We start from the raw sequence: 26,034 nt of genomic DNA on the forward strand, positions 1-26,034 counted from the left end.
AGGAGCACGCAGGTCTGGAAGCAGAGGCTCCAGGTGCTGCTGCCAGGTCAGATCAGAAGCTGCTGAGATACTGAGGGGGATCCAGTCTCTGCTGAGGGCAAGTTCCTGCTGACAAACAGGCTGAAGAACTGAGAGCCTTCCCCCTGCACAGAAGGCCAGATGAGTGGTTCATTATGAGATACCACTGTGTTGGCCTGTAGTGGTTCCTTGTGAAGGATGCAGAGGTAATTAGTGGCACCTGGTTGCCTCATTTCACTACATGCATATCTTCTGCTAGTTGAACAAATGACTTCTCCCTTTGATCCTTGCCATGATAAAAAGCAAAAACTGCATAGCTCTGCTGAGTGTGTTTCCCACAGGAAAGGGCATGTCTCCTCTCACAGGAGGATAGGTCTGTTCCCTTCAGCTGATCTGTTTTGAAGAGTGGGCTGCTGGCAGGCTGTGTTTTGCCCTGTCACTGTATGGTCCCTTGCCCCTGGCAGGTCCTGAGCTGGCAGAGCAACAGCACCCAGAAGTGTGGAAGTAAACAGAGCAGGGAGGAATCCCTCTCAGCCTTTCCAGCCAGTAGTAAAGGATTTTAATTTTTTTATTTTTTTCCAGCCACCATGGGGCTTTTTGCTGGGGTACAGTCATCCCTCTGATTGTTCCTTTGTTCTTAGAAAACTTCTGCGTTAATCAAGAAGCCAAACTGTCTGGAGATGCACTTCCACTTCTGGAAATGACCAGCCAGGGGATTAAATGCTACCAGCCTTTGTGCAGTTGTGAGCACTTTGTTTGGGATCCTGAGAGCTCCATCCTAACAGGATCAGATGCTTCCTTCACCCCTACCTGGGCAGCTGCCCCTGCAGTGAAGGTAATCTGGGCTGGACAACATCAGTTGATCTTTGTGCTTCAATGGACCTTGGATATAGATAGAGCCTGTGTTCCAAGGTCCAGCTGCTGTTCTGTTGTCACTTTATGCCAGTATGAAGCATGGGAACTTTTAAAAAACCTGGATTCTTTTGGCTGCAGATTGTTTCTAAAAGGGAAAGCATGTGGTTGATCTCATAAGTGCCTCTGTGCTGCACTCTGATAGTGATTTTCAAATATAACTTAAAAATTTTAGCTGAAAAACAAAATACCCAGTGCTACACCAGTAAATATTGAACAGAAATCATCAGCAATGTAAACACTCATAGCTTAAGGCATGGCCCAACCTCTACAGAGAGCTTAGGCAAATGGACTAATTTTATCCCATAATGCTGACTGTGGGAGGTGTTGCTGTCAGAACCAATGGGACATCAGTGAGGAGGCTGGATGGACCCTGACTCCTGCTCAGCTGGACAATTCCTGTGTGAAGTTACTGGCAAAGTGACTAAGTAGGGATCTTTGCAATTGGTGGAAAACATTATTACTTTCAGTCAGGAAGGACAAATGAATAGGAATCTAGTTTATCAGGAAAGCCTTTTTCTGTGTCTCTGTGCCATTTTTAGTTCTCATGTATTTTAGATATTAAAGTATTTTTTTGACTCTTCAACACTGGTGGGATAGAACTGATTTCCACTGCAATCATTTTGCTATTTGCAAATGTTTTGATTGCTCTGTAAATAGCAATCTGTGAAAACAACTGCCATGTGTGTTTCTCATGTCAAAAAGCCAAAGTCTATTTTCATGCTATGCTTTATTCAGTCCAGAGAAATCCATTGACATGAGTAACAGCCTTTGTAGCCAAGCGAGGGATGTGGCCTGAGGAATCAAGACAGAACCTTTCATCCTCTGCATTTGCAAATGCTCTACAGGTTTTCTGCAGCAGTGGCAGCGCAAGCAAAAGCAGCTTATTGCTAATTTTGTTTTAAAAATGGTTTTGAGGATAACTTCATTTACCTCCCTCTGCACCCCACCAGACAAGCACAGTATTTTTTAAAGTGGTCTTTGCCTCATTTGTAAGACTTTCTGCAGAGGTAAGGGAGGGGTTTCTTTGAGGTTGCTGCATCCTGAAGGCATGCTCACTAGCACCTGAAGGAACTCGGTTCTGGCTTTTGTTGGAATTTATCACATTGCCAATGGAGATGGAATAGCTGAGAGCTGAAAGAAGGGTGTGTCAGTCCCTCTCTAAACCCTTTGAAGGGTCACAGGTAAGTTATGCTCCAGAGTAGAGAGCAGTAACTGGTTTGAAGTAGGGACTCGGAGATCCAGCATCTATTTGGACCTGTGAGGGTGTCATGTAAGGTTAGAACACATCCAACCTCAAAGGTATGGATGGCCTCACTACTTTTGGCAACTCAAACACTGACAGCATATTTCATTTAAGGCATTTTTAGAGTGGATGGCTGGATTAAAGACCATCTCTTTACCTCCGTTACATCCAAAGCAGAGAATATTTTCCTCTCCCTCCCTCCTTTCTCTACATATTCCCACAAAGCAAGCCCCTGCCTCCTGCAACGTAGCATACATACTCAGAGTGTCTCTTTGCTCTACTGGGGCAGAGAGTGCAGCTGGAAGCCTTTAATTAACAACCTGCTCTACAAATATTCTCTTGAGGTTTTACTTCACGCTTCATTGAGATGTTTGTTCCATCTTGTTTCAAGGCAATGTTACTCCAGCTCAGAATAATAATCTTCATCCTAGATTCCATGGTAGCAAAGAGAATCGCTTAAACTATATGTCTGGTTTGTAAATCTTTTTATTAAAAGAGTTGTTTTTTTTCTTTTCCACAGTAGTAAAGCTTTGGCACTTACAGTATAAAAATAATCACTGATCATAATTACACCAAATTCCTCTTTGTCAACTGCATACTAAGTGTCTTCAATACATTTTATTCCCATATAAAAACACTTGGAAGGTCAGGGGAACAAAACTGATAAATAACATCGTAATGAGATATAAAGATACAGCTAGAAAAATACTAGGATCATTGAGAAAGAATTAGGACTGTGCATATTTTAAATATCACAGTGATTGGATTTGCTGTTCCTATCTTATTGCTGGCTGCACGCTTATGTGAAAGCAGAAGTGTTTGGTGGACTTTCCTACAGCTAAAATTCAGTAATGTTGTACTCACGTTCTTTGCATAGCCCAGGAACCTTGAATTTCTACACCCTCCCTCCCCCTTAACATTTTGATCCCCCACCAATTTGTGATTTAGCATCTGCCCTCTTTTTTTTTTTTTTTTCCCATAAATTTGTAAATACTGGCTGGTATTCAACACTTTGAACAAAACAAACAAAAAAAAATCCCACAAAAAAACCAAAAACCCCAAGGTAATCACTATCAATCATGAGAAAAGTCTGAAACACTCCAAGAGTGGCGCTTGGAGAAGCTGTGAATTGAGCTTAAGCTGGGAAAATGGCTCCGGAGCAGAGGGCCATTCTCAAAAGATGCATTTTTGCTAGCATCACTCCAGTTTGGGTGGTAATCCTGGCAGATAGGTATTAGTTATACTTTGGTTTGCCTGTTGCCATTGCCGCAAGAAGTCTTGCTGGATGTTACTTTCCCCGTGGATGTTGTGTGTCTGCCTGTACATCTAGGGGCATGAAACACTCAATGGGGCAGTTGACATTCTGTCAGGAGGGAAGGAGATCAGTTAGTGCTCGCTCTGTCCTGCACGGATGGACACTTCAGGGCTGTGCTTTGGGCTGAGAATTGCTGTCAGCTCGTGTAGGTGTTCAGCAGCTGTTCTCAGCACAAAGCACACAGCTGGGTTACAGCAGCAAGTGAAGACAAGGACACCACTACGTGCACTACTAGAGCATGCAGGTGCATCCCAGCACTAGGAAAGGAGAAACCCCACTGAGGTGAGCATGGCACTGAACACTGTGTGTGGAAGTGTGAACTCAAGCACACGTGCTGTGCAGGGGGATGGTTTGCTGTAGCAGGGGCTATCATGCACTACTAGAAAGCTACAGGCTGCTCTTGTCCCTCGAGCCCTCTACAGACCCCATGATCTGTGCAGACTTGCAGAGAAGGAAAGTGTACTCACAGTGTTTGTAGCCTGGTGGTATCTCTGTGTAAACTGTGTGTAGGTATGGCCAGCAGAGCCTTCAGGGGCTACTTCCACACTGGGTCTGCGGCAGTTGTCACAACGCCAGCCCTAGAGAAACAGAATGTGCCAGTCAGACCACACTGATGGAGGTGGCCAGGAGCTTCACCTGACCTCAAATGCCCAGGACTGACCACTCCTGTACAGCCTCTTCTTGTTCCCTGTGTTCAGCATGGTGAGTCCCTCCTGCTTACCTGCTGTCCTCCATAACAAGTGCAAGAACAGATGGCCCCAAAGTACTCCTTCTGCCACTGCTCTCCAACTTGGTACATCTTCCCATCATCATAACATGTGGTCTCATCTGTAGATGAAGAGGCAGAGCTCAGTTGCAGGACCTGTGCTTGACTTTAAGCATTCTCACTGAATCACAGTGTTGGAAGGGGCCTTAAAGATCATCCAGTTCTCAGAGCAGTCTGATAATCAAACAGGAGGCTCTGACCCATGTGCACTCCCTGTGTGACCAGAGGCTCAGTTCCTGGCAAGTGGAACATCACTCATTTTTATATCCCTCCAGACACTTTAAACTAGAACATGAGGGTATATGTCTGATAAGAATGATGCAGTTCAATTCATAGTGTGAAAACAAGAGGGTCTTCAGAGGACAGGCCCTGCAAAAAAGTCCTGTGTTACTGATGAGGGTAACCTGTACCACTTAGAGCAGTGGTCTGTCCCTCTTGCGTGGCTCCAGGGCCAAGGTAGACAGATGTGCTGAAGTCTTAGCTAACAAGAAGGGTTTCTTCTTTCCAAGCTAGGGAATGTGAGTTTTATGCCTTCAGGTCTTGAGATGACAGATTCAATCTGTCACCAGCTCACCCTCCAAACCTGAAGCAGACATTCTAGTGCTCTGCTTACCCTACTGGCAGGACTTTAATGGGAAAGGCCCTGGAATGCTGCAGTTTTCTGAACAGAAGCTCAATTAAGTTGACATCAGGCAGAGACTTACGAGGTTCACATTTGAATTCTCCTTTTCCATTTCCAAGGCAGGTGCAGCTCATCATCTGCCCATTCTCTCCCTGCCGGTCCCACTTCTCCCCAATCTTGTAGTTTACACCATTATCATGGCACCACTCTGAAGAAAGCAGAGGAACAAAACAAGGAGTTACCCCCTGAGTTGCAGTGACACAGAGGGAGGAGAACAGCGTGGTGGTGTCTCAGGAACCAACAGAGGGGCAGGAGAAAGATGAGCTGAAAAGTTTGTAAGTCCCAGGGAAGAAATGGGTTTCTGTTGGAAATGGCTTCAGCTCCGGCAGGTTTGAACTTGCTGAGGACTGTTATGGCTCTGGGAAATGGCTAGAGGCTCCTAGGAAAGGAGTGGGATGTGACAAAGAGTGAGGAGGGTTGGCTAAAAGGAGACTAAGAGAAATGTAAGGGAATTTAAAAAAACATGGGGCAGAAAGGGAGACAAAATGGTGGGGTTTTTTGAGCAAATACCCACTAAAACTGTACCAAGGAGACTGCAAAACCACAATGGTTAAGCCATGTGTATCAAACGAGGAAATAGAAATATTAATCCTGTAAAACACGTGTCTTCCCTGCAGTCTCTCCTGAGACTATGAAAATTGAGAAAGCAAAGAATTGCTTTGGCTTACTCCACAGTTTAAAAGCACAATTTAAATTAGCTGGATAAGTGTTGTGGTAAACCACTCAATCACAGACTTCTGTTCCGTTTCCTTGTGTGAAGTCTGATACTCTTCCTTGTACACCACAGGTCTGCAAAGAATAAAACTGGGAAGGGAAAATAAACATCAAACTTTGGTGAAAAAATCATGTATCAATACAATATTGAGTGCTGCTGATGCAGTGAAGGGCAATACTAGATAAGCTGCACAGCTCAGAAATAACCAAAGTTTTCCATCACTTCTCATGATGCAAAACGCTGATTTGGTTTAAAAAACTTAAGAGCCTGCCTCATGTTTAGATCAGGTTGGTTCTGTCAAACATGACATTAGTGCTCAGGGAGTTTAGATGTAGGGAGGGTCAAAAGCAAGCTACTCACTAGAAGAATCGCATCTGAAATGACCACTGCCAAAGCCCAAACACTGGCACCAGAGTTTAAAGCCAGTTTCAGAAAGCCGCTCCCATTCCTCGCCAATGGAATAGAAGGAGCCAGTGTAAGTATCAAAGCAGGTATCATCAGTGGGCTGGTTTAGTCCTTCAGACACTGGAATGAAAAGAAACAGGCATCACACACAGCAATAGAAACTACTGAAAGACAGAATTATTTTCAGTGAACACATGCTTTTTTTTTTTTTTTCCCTGGCAGTAATGGAGCTCCCCCATGGGCATACACTTGATGGCTCTGTCAGTGGTCCAGACTCCATGTAATTTATTTTCCATTTGCATGTGTCAGAGAAGCTGAATGATAACAGAAAAAAAAAAAGAAAAAAAAAGAACTGACATGATGGCTATTTTCATCTTGGTTTGCCAAGTTTCAAGCAAGTGTGAGTTTTTGCATTTGCTGCTGGAGAGCAACAACCTGGCTAAGCCTGTTCCTAAGAGAAATATGCTAGGCAGTGCTGGATGCTGGCTGACAGCAGGAGGCTGGGAGCTGCAGACACTTTTTTGGGCCCCTTCAGACTCCAGCTCATAGCAGGGGGATGGAGACCAGACCTTACAGCTATCCTATAGTATATAGATTTCCACCTTATATGTGTGCCCTGATAGGAATGTGGGTGTTTCACAACCACCAGTTCAGTGTGTGATCATCAGGGTCAACATCTGATGCTCCATGTTCAGTCTGTGGCTAACATTTGGCAACTGGAGTGCTGGCAGGGGAGAAACAGCCTTATTTTCCCATAGATGTGGGAATATGAAGGGAGAGAAAAGAGTTGGGCCCCAGCCCCCTGCACTGGTAAAACCAGCGACCAGGTCCCACAGGGTGTGTGGGCTCTGGGCTCTCCAACTGTGGCAAAATGCTGTCTCTAACCACACATAGTTGTGGTTGGTCACATGGTTTTGAAGTGCTGCCTGTTTGTGCCAAATCAGCACTTCTGCAGGCAGCCTGCCCTACTGCAGGATGGTCCAGTGGTGCTGCTGGGTAACCACCACAGATGCAGAGGCAAATTACCTCTTTTGGGAGCAGCAAATACCACCAGAACTTTGTTCTCTCTTGGGCACTGACCTTAGAAGGACGTATGAAGCCTCCAAGCACATTTTTCATGATTAGACAGAGATCAGAATAGCTCTTGTCACAACTGTCAGTGTGTGAGTTACCCAAAACCAGTGAACTCAATGTGTCACTTGTCCCAGTGCCCTGCTATGAACCCTTCATTCCTTTTCCCACTATTTTCCAACCTGAGCACCAGGTAGATTGTGAGGCAGGAAAAGCACCTAGACTCGAAAAAGATTCACTTACCAGTGTTGCCAACTGTGACCACCTCCTCCAGCACCTTTTGTCTCCGGTGATCTTTCAGGGCTTCCACTATGATATTGTAGGTGGCCCCTCTTGTCAGACCAGTGAGTGTAGCACTGGAGGAAGTTCCAGGAACCCTGAACTATAACAAGAAGCAATGCCAAGTCACTGGAAGAGTCCTTAGGTGGCCCCCAGACCATGTGTTTAGGTTGACTTCTGTGCTCTATACCATGGTGGAACCAGCCCAATCCCCTCGAATATTCTGAGAACTTCAAAGAATACCAAGTTTAACTTGAATACTCTGGACTATGATCCGTGAGGGATCTGTTATTACCACCACTGCAGGGAAACAGAAACCAAGGGAAAAAAAGGAAAAGGTTTAAGGGAGCCTTTAGCTTGGAGAAGCAGCACCTCAGTCTTCAAAACTTCGAATTGTCTCCCTGACAATTGACTCCCTTCCCTGGTGAAATGTTGATACTGACAGCATTTCAAGGGCTTTCTGCTTTAGCAGTATTGTCCTGTGGCCTTCTCCACGCAGAAGAGAAGGGAGGTATTTATCCTGCTCTCATCTACAAAGTTAAAAAGAACCATTAAGCCAACTCTGAGTGCCCCCCATTTAGCACAGAGCAAAGGGACAGGAGACAGATGCTACAGCAGATGAGGTTACACAGTGCAAACCCAGTCCAGTTACCTGCAGAGTATCTTCATCCTGGCTGACTGGCTGACATGAGATGATGTATTCAGAGCTCTCTAGCAATGGCCTCCAAGAGATGGTTGTTTGAGAAAGGATTTCTTGACCTGTGGTGTCGTTGCTCCTGGGCCCACGGGAGTGGGGGTAGAATGGTTCCACGATGACAGGCACTTGGTAGCCAGGAATTTCAATGGCTTCGTCGACGTTCGGTGGTTGTCGCCTCGACCCTGGCCTAAGGGGAGTTGCTGTAGTGGGTACAGGCCGCCTGTAACCATGCTCCTCAAAGAAGACTTGTTGGCCCTGGTGTCCTATTGTCTGGGGGTGCCCAGAAGTGCCTGGCAGTTGGATCCCATTTCCATTGTCATACCTATTGTTTGTGAGGTAAGGGGTCCCCTCATCAATGGAAGGCACGTCGAGGATGTCGGGTTGGTTGGGGTGTGGTCTGGTAATCAACGTGGGAAGGTCATCTGGCCAAAAAAAGGTTAGAAGCCCATAAAGCAAAGTGTGGCAAATCAACCATGGTCAATTAAACAGCTGGAGTGGGTGCTGTACACAGCTCCAAGCAAAGATTAGGAATCATCCCAAGATGCAGCACACTTTTTATGACCTCACTGTGATTGTGAAGCCAATATCTCTCTCTGTTTATATATTATATATGTTTATCTTTCATACATAGGCATAACAAGTGTGTTGGTATGAAATCTTCATGCATGTACCAATGCAACAGTTTTGAACGTTGCAACTCTAAGAAGCCACCACTGCTCAAATTAAGAAGAAATTACAAGAGATACTCAAGGTTTTCAGTTTAAGGAAAATCATGAATGAGCAGTAAGAAACAAGGTCCTTGGTCACATTCAGACATAGAGCTGGTATTTTGCTTGAAACAGGAGCCTCAGTCTTGCACAGTGGAGGGTGTAAGTCAGAGAAAAGCAATGGCCAACAAATGAATGGATTCTGCCTTTGATGCTGCCATGTAGTAGATGAAATTGTGTTAACCTTGATTTAATTATCTGTTAGGTACCCAGGCAAGAATCAAGCATGTTGTTCTGTTATTAGTGTCCAAACACAGCTAAATATGATTGACATGACTTCAAAATCTTACTTCCTGCATGCTAGAAAGGAAAACCTCCTCAGCAAGCCTGTTTGACTCATAAACAAGGGGGTGGCTGAATAGTGCAAACAGGATATTTTAAGAACATCAATATTTCAGTCCTGCAATGGTATTCCCCAAGCAGAAGACATTATCTCTTTCTGGCACACAACAATCCAGAACTTTGTTTTACCTGTCCTTTTCCTGCCAACCAGTGGTTCACTCTTTTGATTGTTCTTCACAGCAATGATGTAGATGATGTATTCAGTTCCTGGTTCCAAACCTAGGGAGGGAGGAAGGACAAAAAGCAATCTTAAACTTCAGAGTTGCTTTTCTTTTATGGTTTTGTGTGGGATCTAAGGCAGAATGGGAGATGGCTATGGCTATAGTATAGGTATGTGCATTTTGGACCTGATGTTTTCAGGACAGTACAAAGAGTCCAGCCTCCTCCACTTCAGAGCAAGTCTGAAATCTATGTCAGCTGGGATCATGGACACTGCAGACACAAAACATAATGAGTCTTTAGCACATATGACTGATGGGGCACCACCAGCTTGTTTCCTTAAGTGGATGACAGTTGTGGTGGCAGAGAAAACATCTGTGGATTGTTCAAATCTGATGATTGACCCGATCAGAGAAGTGCACTGTGATTGTAGGACAGAAAATGTCTTTCTTTTAGCTGACCACCTGCATGTGTTATCATCAGGCCTCCCCCCTCCCTCTTCACATTTATGTGGTTCAGGTGTAGAGCTCCCAAACAAAACAGAGACAGGTACCAGTAATAGTAGCCTCGGTGGTGCCAGGCCGAGGCCGAGGCAGAACCTCCTTGGCTGGTGAGCCAGGTTTCTCATATCTGATGATGTAGCCAGTGATCTTGGCACGTGGAGGCTGCCAGGTAGCCAGGAGGGAGTTGCTTGTGGTCGTAAGGAAGCGCAGGTTGGAAGGAGCGTCGATAGCTGGGTGAAAACAAAAGGAACCAAGTCAAATGCAATAGAAGCCAGCGTATTCTTCACCTGAACTGCATCTCCTGACACACTTCTCAAACTCAGGTCACAGTAAATAATATATATGATCAGATATAGCCAACTTCTGCCCGACCATAAATGATTATTATGTTAGCATGAACAGAAAAGTCAGACAAGATCATTACCAGTGGAGGCATCAATCACTACTGGGGAACTGCGAGCATTCTCGTTCAGAGTGTAAAGGTAGATCTTGTAGTCATTGCCAGGCTGCAAGCCTAAAATGAAGTGGAAACATAACTGTTAGTGCTCTGAGATGGCCATCTAAAAGAGACATCAGAATGTCTGTCAACAGCAACTTCTTGGAGAATACCCTTTATGACAGATGGTTTCTCTTACCTTTCCTTTCCATACTATTTCTCATCAAGAAAATTCAACTGCTAAACAAGAACTCAGTCTATCTTTTGATATGACCCTGGAAGCTCCTGAACTTGGCAGAAGCCCTTTACTTACCAGTGATAGTGTAAGACCTAACATCAGGGCTGATGGTCCTTTGAATGGGGTTCTGGCCACTTGCTGGAACAGCATCGACTTGGAAGCCAGTGATGGTCTCAGTCTTGGTTCTCCAGGTAATGGTGATTGTTGTCTCGGTGGCATCTGTCACACGAGCCCTGCGAGGGGGACTAACATCTGCACCAGAAAGAAAAGGTCTCCTGTCAGTACTGTGGGCATTGTTAACCTTTCCAGCTAAATGTTTGTGAAGGCCTTTGCTGGAGCTTTGTATAGACCCCTACTTTTGACAGAGAGTAGGATCTCAGCCTCTCCACTCAGAACAGACCTAATTGGTCACTTGTGGAGGCCCATTACTTACTTTCAAGAGTGGTGACCACCCCCTGGGTTGGTCGGCTGGTCAGAGAGTCCTTTAGGGCATAGACACTCACTTCATACTTGGTGGCAACCTAGAATGGACAAAGTTATACCATGTTACAAGAGGACCTGGCACAGTGGGAAATACTCCTGCCCTTGCTCAGTGTTCGGTGGAACCCCATTTCTTGTCACCAGTTACTGCAGTGTGAAACCTCAAAATAACTCAGTGAAGGATTGACAGGATAATTCCAATTACTTCCAGCTGTAATAAAAGCAGACAGGGACCCTGATAAGCAATGCTGTTGATAATACTAGTAGTGCACATGTGCAGAGAAAAACCAGGATGAAGCTTATTTGTCATCCCTAATTTTGAAATCTGTGCTTCAAAGCTGAGTCTTCAGAATAACCTAATTTACATCCTGTTTTTCCTGGGGTTAATGGATGCCATTTGCTTTGATACAGTGCTCTCACTGTGAAGAGAAGAATGGAAGTCACAATGTGGTCTTTCATCCTTGATGGCATCAGACCAGAAGACCACTGAGATTAGAATGTTTAAATAAAAATTTTTAAACTTTTAGTAATTTTTGAAAATTATTCATAGAAATTCTTTAAAATAGATCAGTAGCTTGTTAAGGTAGCAAGAATCATAAAAGCAGTGATTTTCAGCCTTTTCCCGTTCAGGAACTCCTGCAATGTTTCCAGTGGAGAAGATGGATATAGAGCAAATGTACTCTTACTCACAAAAGACTTGCATTTTTTTACTTACATTTTGCAGGTGTCTTAAAAATAAGCAACAGCCTGCCAGAGCTCCCATATCTCAGCTTGAAAACCTCTGCATTAGGTCACTTTCTCACATTTTTTATGAAAGACGAGTAAAAGTATTTTAATGGGTTACTATTGATTGTGAAACTGACAATTTGCATTCAATGAAGGTACCTAGTCCCTCTGTGCTAAATGAGGAAGGGGAAAGAATGGAGATTCAGCAGGCCAGTTCCTTGCATTTTAAAAGCTATAGTAACAAGCAGCTACAGCTGATAGCTACTCAGACTTCACACAGAGTCAGACCCTCAGCAGCTGTAATGATCTCCTTCAGCTGAGGTTCCTGAGACAGGAATGTGAAATTGCTTCAGTTGCTCCCAATATTCTCTTCCCACAACACAAATAAAGGAGTTACCATTAATCCAGACACCACAGCAGATGTACTGTCTGGGGAAAGGTTGATCTCTTTCATAGGACCAGTCTTCTCTTTGGGGTTCACTCGGACTCTGTAGCCAGTGAGGCGAACGTTTGGTGCATTCCAGTTGACAGTGAGACTGGTGGGAGTTACCTGAGTAAACTTCAGATTTGTTGGAGGTGGAATTGCTGCAAGAATTGGGTTGGTATGTGGTTAGTTTAAAGATAACAGTCTTGGATGAAACAATATTCTCTCCTGAATGTGAGGCAGGTTTAGTCCCAAAATACACAAGCAGGAAAGGGGTGTGCCTTCTGCAAACATGGGCATAAAGCACCACAGAAGGGGACAAGGTATTCAGGAGACTCAAAACTACACTGACACTTTGCAGCATAAATAAAGAGAACTTGATTTGACCCTGAAGTTAGGCAAATACCACTTGCTGCACAAAGGCTCTGGGAGGTGCTTAAATTTGTTCTAGGCCTGGTTAATTATTCTGCTTGTCTCTGCTTTTTCATCACATAGCTAATGGTTTAGTCCTGCTTCTTATCTTAGGCTTCTTATAGTCCTGCCTATCTCTGTTCATTTCTAAAATACAATAGATGATTTACACCAGTAAGTAGGAAGCAGGCTCAGGAATTGCAAGGAGGATGTAAATACACTGCAAATGCAGAAGGGAAGCATTTTACAGCCACTTACACGAGGGTAAATTACTACACAGAGAGCAAGGCAATGGAAAAGCAGAGCTGTGGTGGCCATAAGGCTCATCACACAAGAGTCTTTTTATGAGCTAACACATCCGAGATCTTTAAAAACAAATGTTTGCATAGAAAAGGAGCATCCATTGAAACATTTCCTTGCCTTACTGTTGGTAATTCTTGGGCTGTAAACAGGGGAAAAATACACCTTTCCATAGTGCCCAATATTAGAATGTTGCTATTAAGTCTTCTAATTTTACTGAATGGAAATACAAGATAATTCTTCGCTGTTGCTTTGCTCAAAGCTCAATCTAAAGCCCCTGAGCATCAATAGAAATTCTTCAATGAATTCAAATATGCTTTTGAACAGCCCACAAAAGAGTAAACCACAGAGAGTGGGTTTTAAAAATTACTGTATTTGCATTTTTGGCAGGTAGTCAGCTGGCTGTTTCAGTCATTACAGCACTTTGCTTCAGTTTAGTATAGCAATCTGTAGACTAGGAACCACTGTCTTCATGACACCTCTGGAATTACAATGCTGACTTTTCATCCAAAAATGAACAGGAGACCTTTATTACAAATTACTTTTATAATAAACACGTCTGGTAATGCTGGAAGCTTTGCAATGGATTCCAAATTGCTGAAAGTAATTAGCTTCCTTTTCTTTTCTTACAAAGCAATATTTCAAGTATTCTACACAGAGCTGGACCAGACTGGCACCTATGGGACTCTCCTGAATCGAGCATGTCCTCTTCTCATGGAGGTGATGTGAGTGCAGGGTGTGGGCATGCTCATGGGCTGTTATCCTTAGGGCAATGTTAGGAAATGATCTAGGGGCTCTGTAAGACCTGAGGGATAACCAATTTCAAGGCCCTTCATGCTGATCTTTTTCTGGGGGATGAAAGCTACCCTAATCTCTCTGTTATTGGTAACTGCCTCTGCTTGCAGCTGCCCAATACCCTGAATATTAGACAAGAGCCTTGTGAGGAGGTGGTTCACTATGAGGCAGGCTCCAAATTAAGGACCAGACATTACTGATCCACTTCAGGATGGAGAGAAAGTAACACACCTCCTTTCTCTAGAATCAGCTCCTTAAATCTTACCAGCATTCCCTGCCTTTCCTACTCTGTACATAGGCTGACTCCACTGGCAGCCAGCTCTCCAGCACCAGCTGTGCAACCTTCCAAGCAATCACATCCCCTCAGCTGCCCCTGGGGCTTCCTCAGGTGGAGAACCGGTTGCACCTGGAAGCACACTTGACCCAACAGGGCAGAAACCACTGCTGCCATGGCCTGCTGGGTGGTGTAGTGAAAGGTGTACCTGTGGACTGGGTCCCAGTGAGGGGCAGGCTCTCCATGTCATCGTATATGGCAACGATATTGATAGTGTACTCAGAACCTGGCCTGAGGCCATGCAGCTCAGCAGTGTCTTCTTCGCCACCTGGGGCCGGCAATAGCTCATGGATTCCATCCTCAGGGCTTGAGTAGGTCACCCTGTACCTGGTGACTTGCCCCTGCGGGCTTTCCCAAGCAATTTTGATGGAATCAACATCCACCTCAGTGAATGTTAGTCCTTTAGGGCGGTCAATGTCTGTTAGGCAAATTAACGGTAAGAGGTTATGTGATAAAAAGCAGGTCGTGGGTGAGGAAAATAAAAAGCATTTCTATTACATGCAAAGCAGTTTTTGGTTTGATGCGGAAGAGAGGCTACTTGATTCTCCTCTGTGCTGCACCTTGCACACATGCTTACACCCAGGGTAAGGCTGAGGTTTTGCTGGTGCCAGACAGCAGGAAGGCAATCTTGGTCTTTACAAAACCAAAAGGACCTGCATTACCACCTTCAACACAGTGAGGACATCAACCCTTACCTAAATTTGGATGTCCTTGGCACTAGAACCCCTTTTACCCAACTCTAGACACATTACACCACCTTAAAGTGGTCAAGAGAAAAAAAAAAATGAGAATTTTGAGACCCATTTGTACTATCAGAGCCAGTAACTGGTTCCTAGAAGAGGAAGCAGGCAACCCATCTGACTCAGGAAGTTTAGATTCATGCTGCATTTGCTTTCCACTGTTGTAAGCTGCTGTGCAAAGCACCAGGCTGAGGAGAATCAGTTCCGCTATTTTCTTTCATAAATTATTATCCAATTAACACACTTACCAAGAAAGCAAATTATTCAGTATATTACATTTTAAAATCAGTTAGAAAGGAACTTTTCAGCTTTGTATGTAGCAGACAGAAAACGTCCACAGGTGCAACTGGGTGATATGCACACTTTGTAATTAGACCAATTAACTGGATTTTCCTGGTGAGGTGAGAGCTCAGTGCTAGACAGCAAGGTAAGGAAGCCTTGCTCCACAGAAGTCTAGTGTGGCTACCACAGAGCTATACCCTTTTGTTACAGAAAGTGGGAGGGTCTGGCATTGCATTTACATGTTGAATTATAAGAGTTCAGCTTTTTTATTTGCCATGTTATATTCATCTTCTACATTTTCTAGTTGGCAAAGGTGATTTTTGTCCAGCAATTGGTTCGCTTGAAATTTATGTCAATTATTTTCCCAACAGTGCAGAGCTTCAGAGAAGCTCCTGTTGTATTTAGGATGATTCCAAATATTTGGGCCTAAGCTGTGGTTTTGAACACAAGCCTGAAAAAAGGAATGAAGTGCATGTAAATCCCTATCCCAGAGCTGTCCCTGGAAAAGGCTTCATCCCCAGTATCTGATACAATTCATGTGGTTTCCTTTACTCCTTTGTGCAGGGCAAGAGCTCCCAAACCCAGCCCAGTGCCTTAGCAGTAATCACCTTTGCCACCTAGCTTCAGAAATGAGATCTTTGCACATTTTTTGCACTGATTGGCTGATGGCAAACAAAACCCCAAAAGACTTTGCAGCTTTAGTGAAAGAAAATTGGAAGCACAGCATTTTGAAGGGGCAGGGAATTGCATTTTGCCAGTGTTTGAAGGAGAGGGGCTGCATTTTTGCCACAGGGCAGACTACCTTGCCTTCTCTTGGAGACCAGGGCACCTGCCACTTACTTTCACTGGGAAAGTGATACTGTATGGTGGATTCAGACATCAATAGAAAACATTTGTTTTGTTACCATGAAGTGAAATACATACTGGTGACAGCTGTCTCAACCAAGGGGAGGCTCTCTCCATTCTGATTCTGAGCGTAGACACTGACCATATACTCAACTGTGGGCTGCAGACCTTCAATAGTGACTTGTGTTTGATCTGGCAGAAAAGAACAACATTAGTCCACATGCAGCTGCATGAAGGTACAGAGAACTGGCCTCTACATAGCCTTTGATGAAGGGCTTGTGCAAGTCCTTCCTTGTCATCAGAATGAGACAGGGCAGACACATCAAGTTTGTCTTTTGCTTGCACTATGCTTCTCTGGCAGCTCATGACAAGGTATCTGCAATTTCTACCTGCTCAAAAGCCCCACAGCTAAAAGGGCAAATTAGCACAATCAAAAAAAAAAAAAAAAAAAAAAAAAAAAGCAAGAGAAGACCAGCTCTGGGATAAGACTGACAAGAATTTTTGTTGGATGCTAGAAAATCCAATAGCATTGCTTTGAAATCCAGGTACCTTTCAGAGACACTGAGGTTGCCAAGAAAAAATATTTGCAGCACAGCAGTGTCAGTGTCAAAGAAGTGTGAAGTTTTCAAGGCAAAAAATTTGCCTTAGCTCTTCCTGATGAAACCCAACTGAAATCAGCAAGACAGCAAAAGAAAGTACAAGCAGGAGAAAATTTGGCTTCCAGCATATGCCTTGTGCCTGACAGTGTTGATTCTAATGGTCTCATCTTGAATTCTTTACAGATGCTGTGAAGAATGTAAGGTACTCTTACCTGCAGGGACATTCTTAGTCTTTGTGGGCCCATGTCCTTTCTTGGGGACAGCTGTCACCCGATACCCTGTGACTGGGGATGTTGAAGGGAGCCACCTGATGCTGATGCTGTTGTCCTGGACGTCGGTAACTTGCATCTGGGATGGTGTGTCTATTTCTGGGCAGCAAAAAGTGTTTTGTTTCAATATATTGGTGCAGGAAATCCTCACCCAACTAATGCCTCCTAGATCAATTTTATTTTGCTTTTCCTTTTCTAGGCTGTGCTTCTTAGAACAGAAAACACGTGCTACAATTTATTTGTCCCTCATGCTAGCCCAGAGCAAAAACGCCTCAACCATGATGTGTGGGTGACTGAACTCATACCAATGTTATTTGAGGAACTTGGTTGTTTTAAATACTATTTAAATGCCTTTATCTGCAGCTACAATAGGACTAGGATAAGGCTACATCCAGATCAGGAGTGAGATGACAGTCCTGGAGTTAGAAATCAGGTCTCATCAGGATAACATAATATGACAGTGCACCAGAAGCACCAGAGTTAAGCTGATATGATGAGATACCAGATGATATGATATGAGAGCCCACTAAGATTTCCACTCTGCAAAATCCAAACAAACACTGCTTGCATCCCCATCTGGACTCTACGGGGTCTCTCTCCTTCAAAAGCCCAAGTCCACAATCCCCCTTCTGTGTCATGTCATTATCATGCTGGGCCACCAAGATATACAGCTCCACTGAAAACAATGGGCTTACAACATAGCACATGGCTTCTAAAAGAAACCAAGGGGGCAGTGATCCAGATGTACTGGAATAACTCAACACAAAGCTATAGGGTTTGGGTTGGATTTTTTTTTTATGTTGTTTAAACAGGTCTCACCTGTTTTATAGGTGACAGTGACTGGCTTGCTACTGGCAGGGCTGTCTCCACGGCCAGTTACAGCATATACAGTGATGGTGTAGTCTACACCAGGTTTGAGGCCAGTGATGGTAGCAGTTGACACAGTGCCAGGCACTGTAAACTCCTGTACAGGGCTGCTTCCACCTAAGGAGAGGAAGGTGAAAAAAACAAATGTAAGAGAATATCTAAATTATACATTTTATATCATTACAAAAAAACAGGACAGTCCTATATGCATCAATCTAAAAATGTTGATTTCAATGGCTGCTGGGTCAAAGCCTTTTTCAGACCACCCCAAGGAAAATAATGAAATAAGTATACAGAACCACCTCTGAAATGACTGCAGTGCTCCAGATGCTCTTTTTGGTAAACAAAAAATAATTTGCACTTTTTTAATTTGTTTTTTTTTTCTTTCAAAAAAAGATGCCTATACTTGACAATCTTCCCTAAAAACGCTACAGAAATCTTAGAGGTCTTTGCTTGTTACAGTCAAACTTGCCTTAGCTATTTGCTGTGGCTCTCTAATGGTTCAGAAGAGAGTTTCTGGTCTGTGAGTGGCCACAGCAGCCTGCCCTCACCTGTTTCACCATAAGTGATCCGGTAGTATCTGACTGTCACTGCAGGAGCATCCCAGGAAATCACAAGGCTTGTTGGGCTGGTGGGGGTGACTTCCAGGTCCCTTGGAACATCAGACACTAGAAAAACACAATTTAGAGAGAGGTTAGATACAGTAATGCTCATCAGCTACATATTTGACCTATCATTCCGTGCTCCCCTGCTGCACATCTGCCTTAGTTTTAACCCAGTGCACGCACCTCTACAGGTGATGGATCTGGTTAAAAACCATCCAGCACTGGACTGGGTTTAATGAGGAAAGTTCTACTGGCCCTAAAGACATCTGACTTGATCTGAAAGTAGCATGGGTCCTCCCACCTTTTTTTAAATCAGCCGAGCAGAGTTTCACCAGCTGGTAGGGAAGATCTGGTTTACCAGCAACTACTTGGCCAGGACACCCAAAATCCTCAGAGTAACTCATAGCCAGAAGGCTTACCAGTTGTTTGTTGGCCGACCAAGGGCACACTCTCCTCCCTGCCGTTGATGGCAATGATGCTGACCACGTACTCAGTCCCTGGAAGCAGGTTGGTAAGGGTGATGGAGTTCCTGGAGGGGGGCACACGATCCTCCTTGGGTCTGCCAGCAACATGCTCTGGGTGATGCCGGATTCTGTAGCCCGTAATGGTGGCACGAGGAGCAATCCAGTGGACAGTGAAAGAGTTAGCAGTGATATCCGAAAAGTCCAGGCCAGTGGGAGAATCAAGACCTGGGTATTTCAGACAGACAAGAGACTGAGCTCAACAGAACTATCAGTCACCACCAGCAGCACTGTGTTTCATTAAGCTCAGAACTGTGATGTTGCCAGACCCTAAGCCCAGTGCTACAGAACTGAACAAATGTGTTCGGGATGAAAGGGAGAAGAACAGGCACTGGAACACAACTGCAGGAAAAGAGTGAACAGCACCTACAGCATAAAACAATGCACATGACCAGCAAACTCTGGTACAGAGTTACAGAACAAGAAAGACTCAGTGACAGATACAACAGGTCCTGCCTCAGCTTGTCCTCAGGCAGACACTGTTGCTGTGTTCACACCAGGGTCTCCCATGCTCTATTTAAAACCAACAGAGCTTCTGGATCTCCAGACAAAACAAAAAAAAATTTCCTAGTGTTTCCCAAGCTGTGCATCTGCATTGCTCTTTGATATCCAGATGATGACCCATTAACGAGGTGGCAATACACAAGACAGACAAGCAAAGTTTTGTTAATGAATGCCTAATGGACTGCACTAATTGTATATATATCTCAGGGTGCATCTCAGTACCTGTTTTCTGGATTCCAGACAAAGGTGCACTCTCGTGTTGCTCAGAAACACTGTAGACTCTCACCAGATATTCAGTACCAGGGAGCAGATCTGTGGAGTTTAAGTACAGGAATTTAGATGTATTTCTTTAGTAACAGCTAGAAGTCACTCAGCCTACACAATTTTAACTTTGTTTCTTAATGGTTTTGCTTGATGGGATATCTGAGCCTGGAGGACAGTAAAAAATTTAAATCCATTCTTATTGTGGCATTATAGTTGTTTGGAATGTTTTAATCTGAAGGAGCATGGTATCCTGTATGACTGCTTCATCAGTTTGTGGAGACTGGCTAGAAGCAGTCAGTTTTCTGCAAGGTCCTTGCAGACACAGTAGTAGTTTAGTTATTCACCAGGCCAAAGTTTTAGCTACCATAAACTGGAATAGGGCCAAGAATTTCCAACAAAGCTGTTCTAACTCAGATGAGCTCTCTTCTCATATTTTGAAGGTGGATATTGTTTCTCACTCAAACAACCTGATTCTAGGGTGGACTAAAAAAAGTTGAAATATAACACAGCTTTTGCACTAGCAAAGGTTAATGCAGCCTTTTTGAAAATGCCCATGTTTTGTTGCCATAGCCTGTAAAGTTCCAAACAGTATTTATTTTCTGAACCTGAGCATACAAAGCCAAAGGAGCAATGACCTTCTGAACATTCTGATTCTCTCCCTGAACCTCTGCACTGCAAGTCCTTGACATTTTTGGCAAACCAGGTGAGTAGTATGTATTAACCCTTAATACCTAGACAGACTGCAAATCAATGCAGTTGCCCTGCAGTCTGATTTATCACTGTCCTTGGATTGACGGGAAAAATATTCACACATTTTGGCTTTAAATTGGGTAAAGTAACCCCAAACCCCATTTAGTTCAAGTTTGTATGATGTTACTTCAACAACAGCTTAGATCAGCTAAGAATTCGGCCACTTACACTGAGAGTAAGCAATTTTTCTTTTGCCTCATGACACATATAAGGGGATTCTTTTATTTGTTTCACTTATGTAGGCAACTGACTTACTTGTTAAGACCACCATGTTGTCTGAGGGTGAAATTGTCAGCTCTGCAACATCTTCCTCCTTCTTCACAGGTGAGTAACGCACCAGGAAACTGCTCAGCACAATGGAGGTCGGTGCAGTCCAAGTCACTCTCATAGTATCAGGCCCCACGTTAGTGAAGCGGATATCAGTCGGAGGAGGCACAGCTACACAGCAAAGAGCAAACATATCTTAGTTCTCTGATTCATAAAATTTAATAAAGAGATATGTTCAGGGAATCACCAGAGAAAGTATCTCATGCATAACAGACTACTGTATCAGACCCATGCAAACAAACTTCTAAACTACATTTGGTTCTACTGTAGTTAAGAGAAAAATATGTCTGTACTACTGTCAGGCTCCTTTAACCCCTTGGCAATTCCTGATACTTTAAATATACCCTTTGGAGCTAACTGGAAAACAAGATAGCAAGTTCCAGTAATGTGGTTCTTGCAGCTGGATTTTGCATTACATACGTGGAGCCAAGAGAGGTTTAAAGTTGCCATACAGCAGCTCACAGACGGAAAAGTAATCTCATCTACAATTCATACATGCACACACTAGAGAGGAGAGGGTATATCACTAATTTCCTACTTCTACTCATGTTGAAGTATGTACCATGTCAGGATTTTCAATCACAGTAGGAGTTCATGCAAGAACCAGTTTTCAGCTCTCCTTCTTCTCATGCACTATGAAGACCCTTGACAGTGTGGCATGGCTGTCAGTGGCACATGCCCAGGAAGCGGTGCTTCCCTGGCATCCTCCCAGGCATTGTGGAAAGAGTGGGGCCACCACTGACACAAACTGCTGGAAGCTCAAACAGCTATGAGGGCTAGAGGGTGTCTGCTGAACTGCTCTGCCCTTTGGCACTCTGATTTTGGAGAATTACAGTTTAAAAGTCTGGTGAGTATACAGCTTGTGTTTCAGGCTCTTGGTTCCAACCAGATCCCAGAAATCTGAGTAGCCTGGTGAGGTGAGTGAGACTGGCAAAGCTGCAGCCAATCACAGCATTAAAATGCCTCAAATTAGAAAATCCATCCCCAGCTGCCATTTAGGAAAAAAAGAGAGCTGGGTCTGTCTGGCTTCCCCTCAGTGAGTGGCTCAATTCCTCTTTGGACAAAGCCCTGTCATCTCGACAGCCAGTGACAGCATGGAACACTGTCCGTGTCACAAAACACAGAAGTTTTCAAAATTCACCCGTTTGCTGTGTCAGAGTGGTAGGGGCACTCTCTCCGCCATTAATGAGTGTGATTACACTGATGTCGTAATCAATGCCCGGCTCCAAGCCTGTGACTGTGTAGTATCCTACTGAGGAGTCCACAAAATCTTCAAAAATAGGGACACTTTCTCCTGCCGCAACTACAGTGATGCGGTAACCAATAATGGTGGAGGCATTTAACGGGGTCCACCTCAGGCCGATGCTTGAGTCAGTTATGTCAACAAAGCTTAGGTCAGTGAGTTGGGGCACCTCTAATGAGTTAAAGAGCAAATGGGAAAGGCAAAGACATACAGAGGCAAAAGAAAGACAAGGGAGAAAAAAGCAGTGTTCATCACTTAACATTGACAGAACTTCAGAAGCAATTGCGGTGATACGCAGAATTTCTCTTGGGGTTTGGGAGAAAGCATGTTTTGTTTTTTAAATAATTATTTTATTTTTATTTTTTGGGGGTAGTTTTGGTGTCGTGGTGTTTTCCTTTTTGTATTGTACCCTTCAATGCACTCTCCCGCTGTCTCCCTGGGTAGAGAGAAACTGAAACCCTGACCCCTGGGACAATACACTTCCACTTCAGACATAGAGTCCTCAAGACAGCCACAGGAGGCACTTGCAACAAATTCACTTTGAGTAATGACAAACCATGAAGACCCATAATTTTCTGATGAAAATAGAAACAGAAAAAAAAAATACCCCCTTTTTTCTTTTAAGCTAGAAAACAAGAGATCAAAGTCTACTGAAGTATAAATAAAATTACTCCTCTGCGATATTAGTTGATGGATCCTCTATAAATTTTGTCTTGTTCAACTGAAAAGTTTAACTTTTAAAATTGGAATAATAAAAATATCAACCTGTTTCAAGAGACTAAATGAGCCTAAATCCTCAGCTGGTGAGAACCATCACAAGGCTTCTGGACAGACCATCCACTGTCTGAACTATTTACACTGAACTTGGGATCCCTGTATCTGCTTGAGAATCTGGCCCAGACTTCTTCAAGTTCTACTTATGACTAATTGCTGCAATGTATGTGCTAAAAGCAGATTATATGAAATAGTGAGTAATAAAACACTTTTGGAAAGATAGCAAATGGTTTAAAATGACCTTCAGATTACAAGCATTCTGTAAGAGAAACAATGTCCCCATATTCAGAGGTTATGCACAGCCCATGATGTGGCCAAGAGACTGACTTGATTTGTTGGCCAAACTGTTAAAAAATCTCAGAACTGAGCCAATGAATAAAGATTGTCATCTACCTGTTGCCCAGGTTTCTGTATGGCAAACAAGCACAGCTATGAGTCTTTTCCCTGTTGATATTATTTCTATAGCAAAGTTGTTCTTTTCCTTTATGTTAAAACTAACAGAACTGGGCAAGAGGTGGGGAATATTAAATGCACCTTTGATTGACAATAGCCAAGCTCAAGTCAATAGATGGGTATTGATTTAAGATATGAGATCTGGCTGTGTTACTTTAGCAAGGTGATCCTGAAATCAGTGGAAGCTGATAGCTAATGAGATGCTCTTCCTCCTTCAGGATCAGACACCAGTAGGTATGTCAAAGGTGCAGGACTCTCTGTCCATTCTGTTGGATCATTTTAAGTTAGCTTGAAAAGAAATTATGGGTCAGTAATATTACAAAAGACCAGCTCTAATAACAGTGGTTATGGTCTATTTCAATGTCTTTCTAGGACAGGACTTATTTTACAGAATGGATGCATAAAAGTGGTAGTTTTCTGTAAAATCATTGTTTATCCATATGGAATGCACATACCATATCACCTTCAAAGAATGCTAAAAGCCAGAAACATACATTCTTAGTTTTCCCCCACCAGAAGATAGTAAAGGGGTAAAGCTATTACTGCTTTAATTATGCAGTGTCTCAGGATTAGTTCACCCCCAGGGAGCACACAGCACTTCAGTGAAGCATGGAAATTTTAAAGCAGTGTTACAAGAGGAAGCAGACAGTGACTGGCATTGTATCAGGGCTGAGCAGAAACAAAAACAAAGCCCTCACAAATGAAAATTAAATGAAACCATTTGCAGAGATGCATATTGATTTTGCTACTGTGGTTTCAAAGGCTGTTTCTGCAGTCATCTCAGCATGTGATGTGAGGTGGCACACACCACTTTGTCCCAGAAATGCTGAAGTGATGGACCTTTCAATCCTGGCTTTTCTCTCTATTGTGCTGAGGTGATCTGCTACTATTGCTGCCAAATTTCCCCTGTGCTCACTTCCCACTCCCCATTCCCACCAGTTGTGCTGCAGCTGCTGGGGCACTGCAGAGCCAAGTTAGATCTCCATTGCTCTTCATTTCAGGGTACTGATACAACAGACCCACTTCTTTACCACCACCCTATTGACAGACAGTGGAGGCTGTCAATACAGAGAAGGCATAAAAACTGCTCTGTCACATGCTGGCACATAACCACACTGCTTCTACATCCAAGCCTTCTGTCATCAGACTAACAGGAACTCTGCAATGTTGAAGTCTTGGGCCCAGCAATTTGACTTTAAGTAGCTAAAACTGTTGTTCATCCTTCCCTTACCTTGTGTGATGGTTTCAGAGATGGGGATACTCTCCTGGTCATCCTTGACTGAGTAAACACTGACATTATACTCCACACCAGGGTTTAGGTTTTCAAAGGTGCAAGTGGTCTGATCTGCACCTACTACTTCCTCCAAGGTAGATCCCTGCTGCCCATTGGTAGGAGCAGTGGTCACTCGGTACCCGCTGATGCCTGAAATAGAGATTTACCAGTATGCACAGTTTCAGTTCCCTCTGAGACATTACCAAACCAAAAATCTGACACATCAAGAAAATATCCATCTGACTGAGACTAGTGGGGTCTACAGAAGTCAATGGTACAGCTCTCATCAGCTATTGTTATTGGAGAAGAGCTCATCTTAGGTACTTTCAGAACTTCCATGCTTACTCTCAATGACATGAACTCATTCTTCACTGCCTGAAATTATTTTGGTCCACTTTTCTTCCTTTGCCTTGGGCTTTTCTAAAGCCCCTGAGGCCATTTAATGCTTCAAATATCTAAATCAGTTGAAATATATAACACATCCATACTCCAAAATAGCATTTTACATGGAATATAAATTGTGAAGAGTCATATGGCAACCTACACTTAACTGTGAATTCTGCCCTTGAATATGCACACTTTTCCTTAAATGACTTAACAGCAAGCTTCCTATCCAAATCTCATTAACAAACTGCAGGGCACTGCAGAACAAACACCAGCATTCTGACAGAACAGGAGGTTCAAGCACAGTGCAAGTTCACATAGTTACCTGGAGTTGTGCTTCTATCCCAGGAGACTATCAGGATGCCAGTATCAGGATTGGGCTCCAAGCGCAGGTTGGTTGGTGGAGACAACGCTGCAAACAAGCATGCAGAAAAATGGGTTATTTATAGCTCCAAGAATCATGCCAGTTCCTTCAGCATCCCTTCTCCCCACATTATTTCCTCACCCTTCAGAATTAGCTAAAAACATCCTCCTGAAGTTGTGACCCTTCACTGCATAAGCTAGTGCTACTGTCACCTATGCATCAGAAAGAAAAACACCTTCCAGAACATGACAGAAGGAAAAGACTAGAGCTGACTCCCAGAAGACAGCTGTTGATCTGGGGAACACAGGAGAAAGCAAGTGAAAGAAGGAACAATTGTGGAAAAGTGAGTGTGTCATACGTGTAGTCACTCTCCTGATGATGGGAGTCTCTCTCTCCTGGCCATCCATCAGGACTGTCAGGCTGTAGGTGTACTCCACGCCAGGGGTCAGACCAGATACCACGATGCTTCCAGAATCAGAGATAACCTCACGAGGAGCCTCTCCACCTTGGCTTGGACGCACACCCAGCTGCAGAGAAGAGACCAAATTTCCTCTTAATCTCAAATACTCCTGTCCCAGGTAACTATCAACATCCAGATTTATCATCAAACATGAGTATTATAGGCCTGTATGTTTCAAGCCAACTGTTTTGGTGTCCCATTGATGAACTTGACCTGAGGCCCAGGGGCCATGCTTGCTCTGGTCTCAGTGACCTAGCAGCACACCTTTTGCATCTCTTTCCTTTGTGCTCTCTTCACTGCAGTCTGCAGTAACAAGCTTTAACCTGTCCTCCCTATCACGATGAAGCAGGAGGAAAAAGAAACATGGGACTTCACTTCCTCCTACCTTGAAACCAATTCTTGGGGCAGGTGTCCAGGTGATGACAATAGAAGTCTCAGTCACTTCTGTATTAAAAGGAGGAATGGAGCCACCAGGTTGATCTGTGAAG

At 43.8% G+C, this 26,034-nt stretch overlaps 1 protein-coding gene across 8 annotated transcripts in view; it reads right to left on the minus strand.

The window, feature by feature from the left end:
- Window positions 1-1,643: 1,643 nt before the first annotated feature.
- Window positions 1,644-26,034, minus strand: part of FN1 (fibronectin 1) — a 52,609-nt gene continuing 28,218 nt past the window's right edge. The window contains exons 21-47 of one of the 8 annotated variants that reach the window (XM_071746911.1): window positions 25,932-26,026; window positions 25,445-25,613; window positions 25,048-25,134; window positions 24,297-24,488; window positions 21,737-22,009; window positions 20,524-20,706; window positions 19,477-19,566; window positions 18,649-18,918; window positions 18,176-18,292; window positions 17,577-17,741; window positions 16,701-16,856; window positions 15,968-16,081; window positions 14,170-14,439; window positions 12,155-12,342; window positions 10,985-11,072; window positions 10,627-10,803; window positions 10,294-10,391; window positions 9,928-10,099; window positions 9,345-9,434; window positions 8,429-8,528; window positions 8,062-8,293; window positions 7,374-7,512; window positions 6,015-6,179; window positions 4,962-5,087; window positions 4,213-4,319; window positions 3,959-4,069; window positions 2,645-3,539 (exon numbers count right to left, since the gene is read on the minus strand). In XM_071746911.1, the coding sequence (XP_071603012.1) occupies window positions 3,465-3,539; window positions 3,959-4,069; window positions 4,213-4,319; window positions 4,962-5,087; window positions 6,015-6,179; window positions 7,374-7,512; window positions 8,062-8,293; window positions 8,429-8,528; window positions 9,345-9,434; window positions 9,928-10,099; window positions 10,294-10,391; window positions 10,627-10,803; window positions 10,985-11,072; window positions 12,155-12,342; window positions 14,170-14,439; window positions 15,968-16,081; window positions 16,701-16,856; window positions 17,577-17,741; window positions 18,176-18,292; window positions 18,649-18,918; window positions 19,477-19,566; window positions 20,524-20,706; window positions 21,737-22,009; window positions 24,297-24,488; window positions 25,048-25,134; window positions 25,445-25,613; window positions 25,932-26,026 (4,049 nt within the window). In that variant the 3' untranslated portion in view covers window positions 2,645-3,464. Of the gene's footprint in view, window positions 3,540-3,958; window positions 4,070-4,212; window positions 4,320-4,961; window positions 5,088-6,014; window positions 6,180-7,373; window positions 7,513-8,061; window positions 8,529-9,344; window positions 9,435-9,927; window positions 10,108-10,293; window positions 10,392-10,626; window positions 10,804-10,984; window positions 11,073-12,154; window positions 12,343-14,169; window positions 14,440-15,967; window positions 16,082-16,700; window positions 16,857-17,576; window positions 17,742-18,175; window positions 18,293-18,648; window positions 18,919-19,476; window positions 19,567-20,523; window positions 20,707-21,736; window positions 22,010-24,296; window positions 24,489-25,047; window positions 25,135-25,444; window positions 25,614-25,931; window positions 26,027-26,034 lie in introns of all 8 variants that reach the window. The other 7 variants (XM_071746910.1, XM_071746909.1, XM_071746908.1 and 4 more) reach the window with 7 other exon arrangements.

Source organism: Heliangelus exortis, chromosome 6 (assembly GCF_036169615.1).
Source record: "Heliangelus exortis chromosome 6, bHelExo1.hap1, whole genome shotgun sequence".
Classification (NCBI taxonomy): Eukaryota; Metazoa; Chordata; class Aves; order Apodiformes; family Trochilidae; genus Heliangelus; species Heliangelus exortis.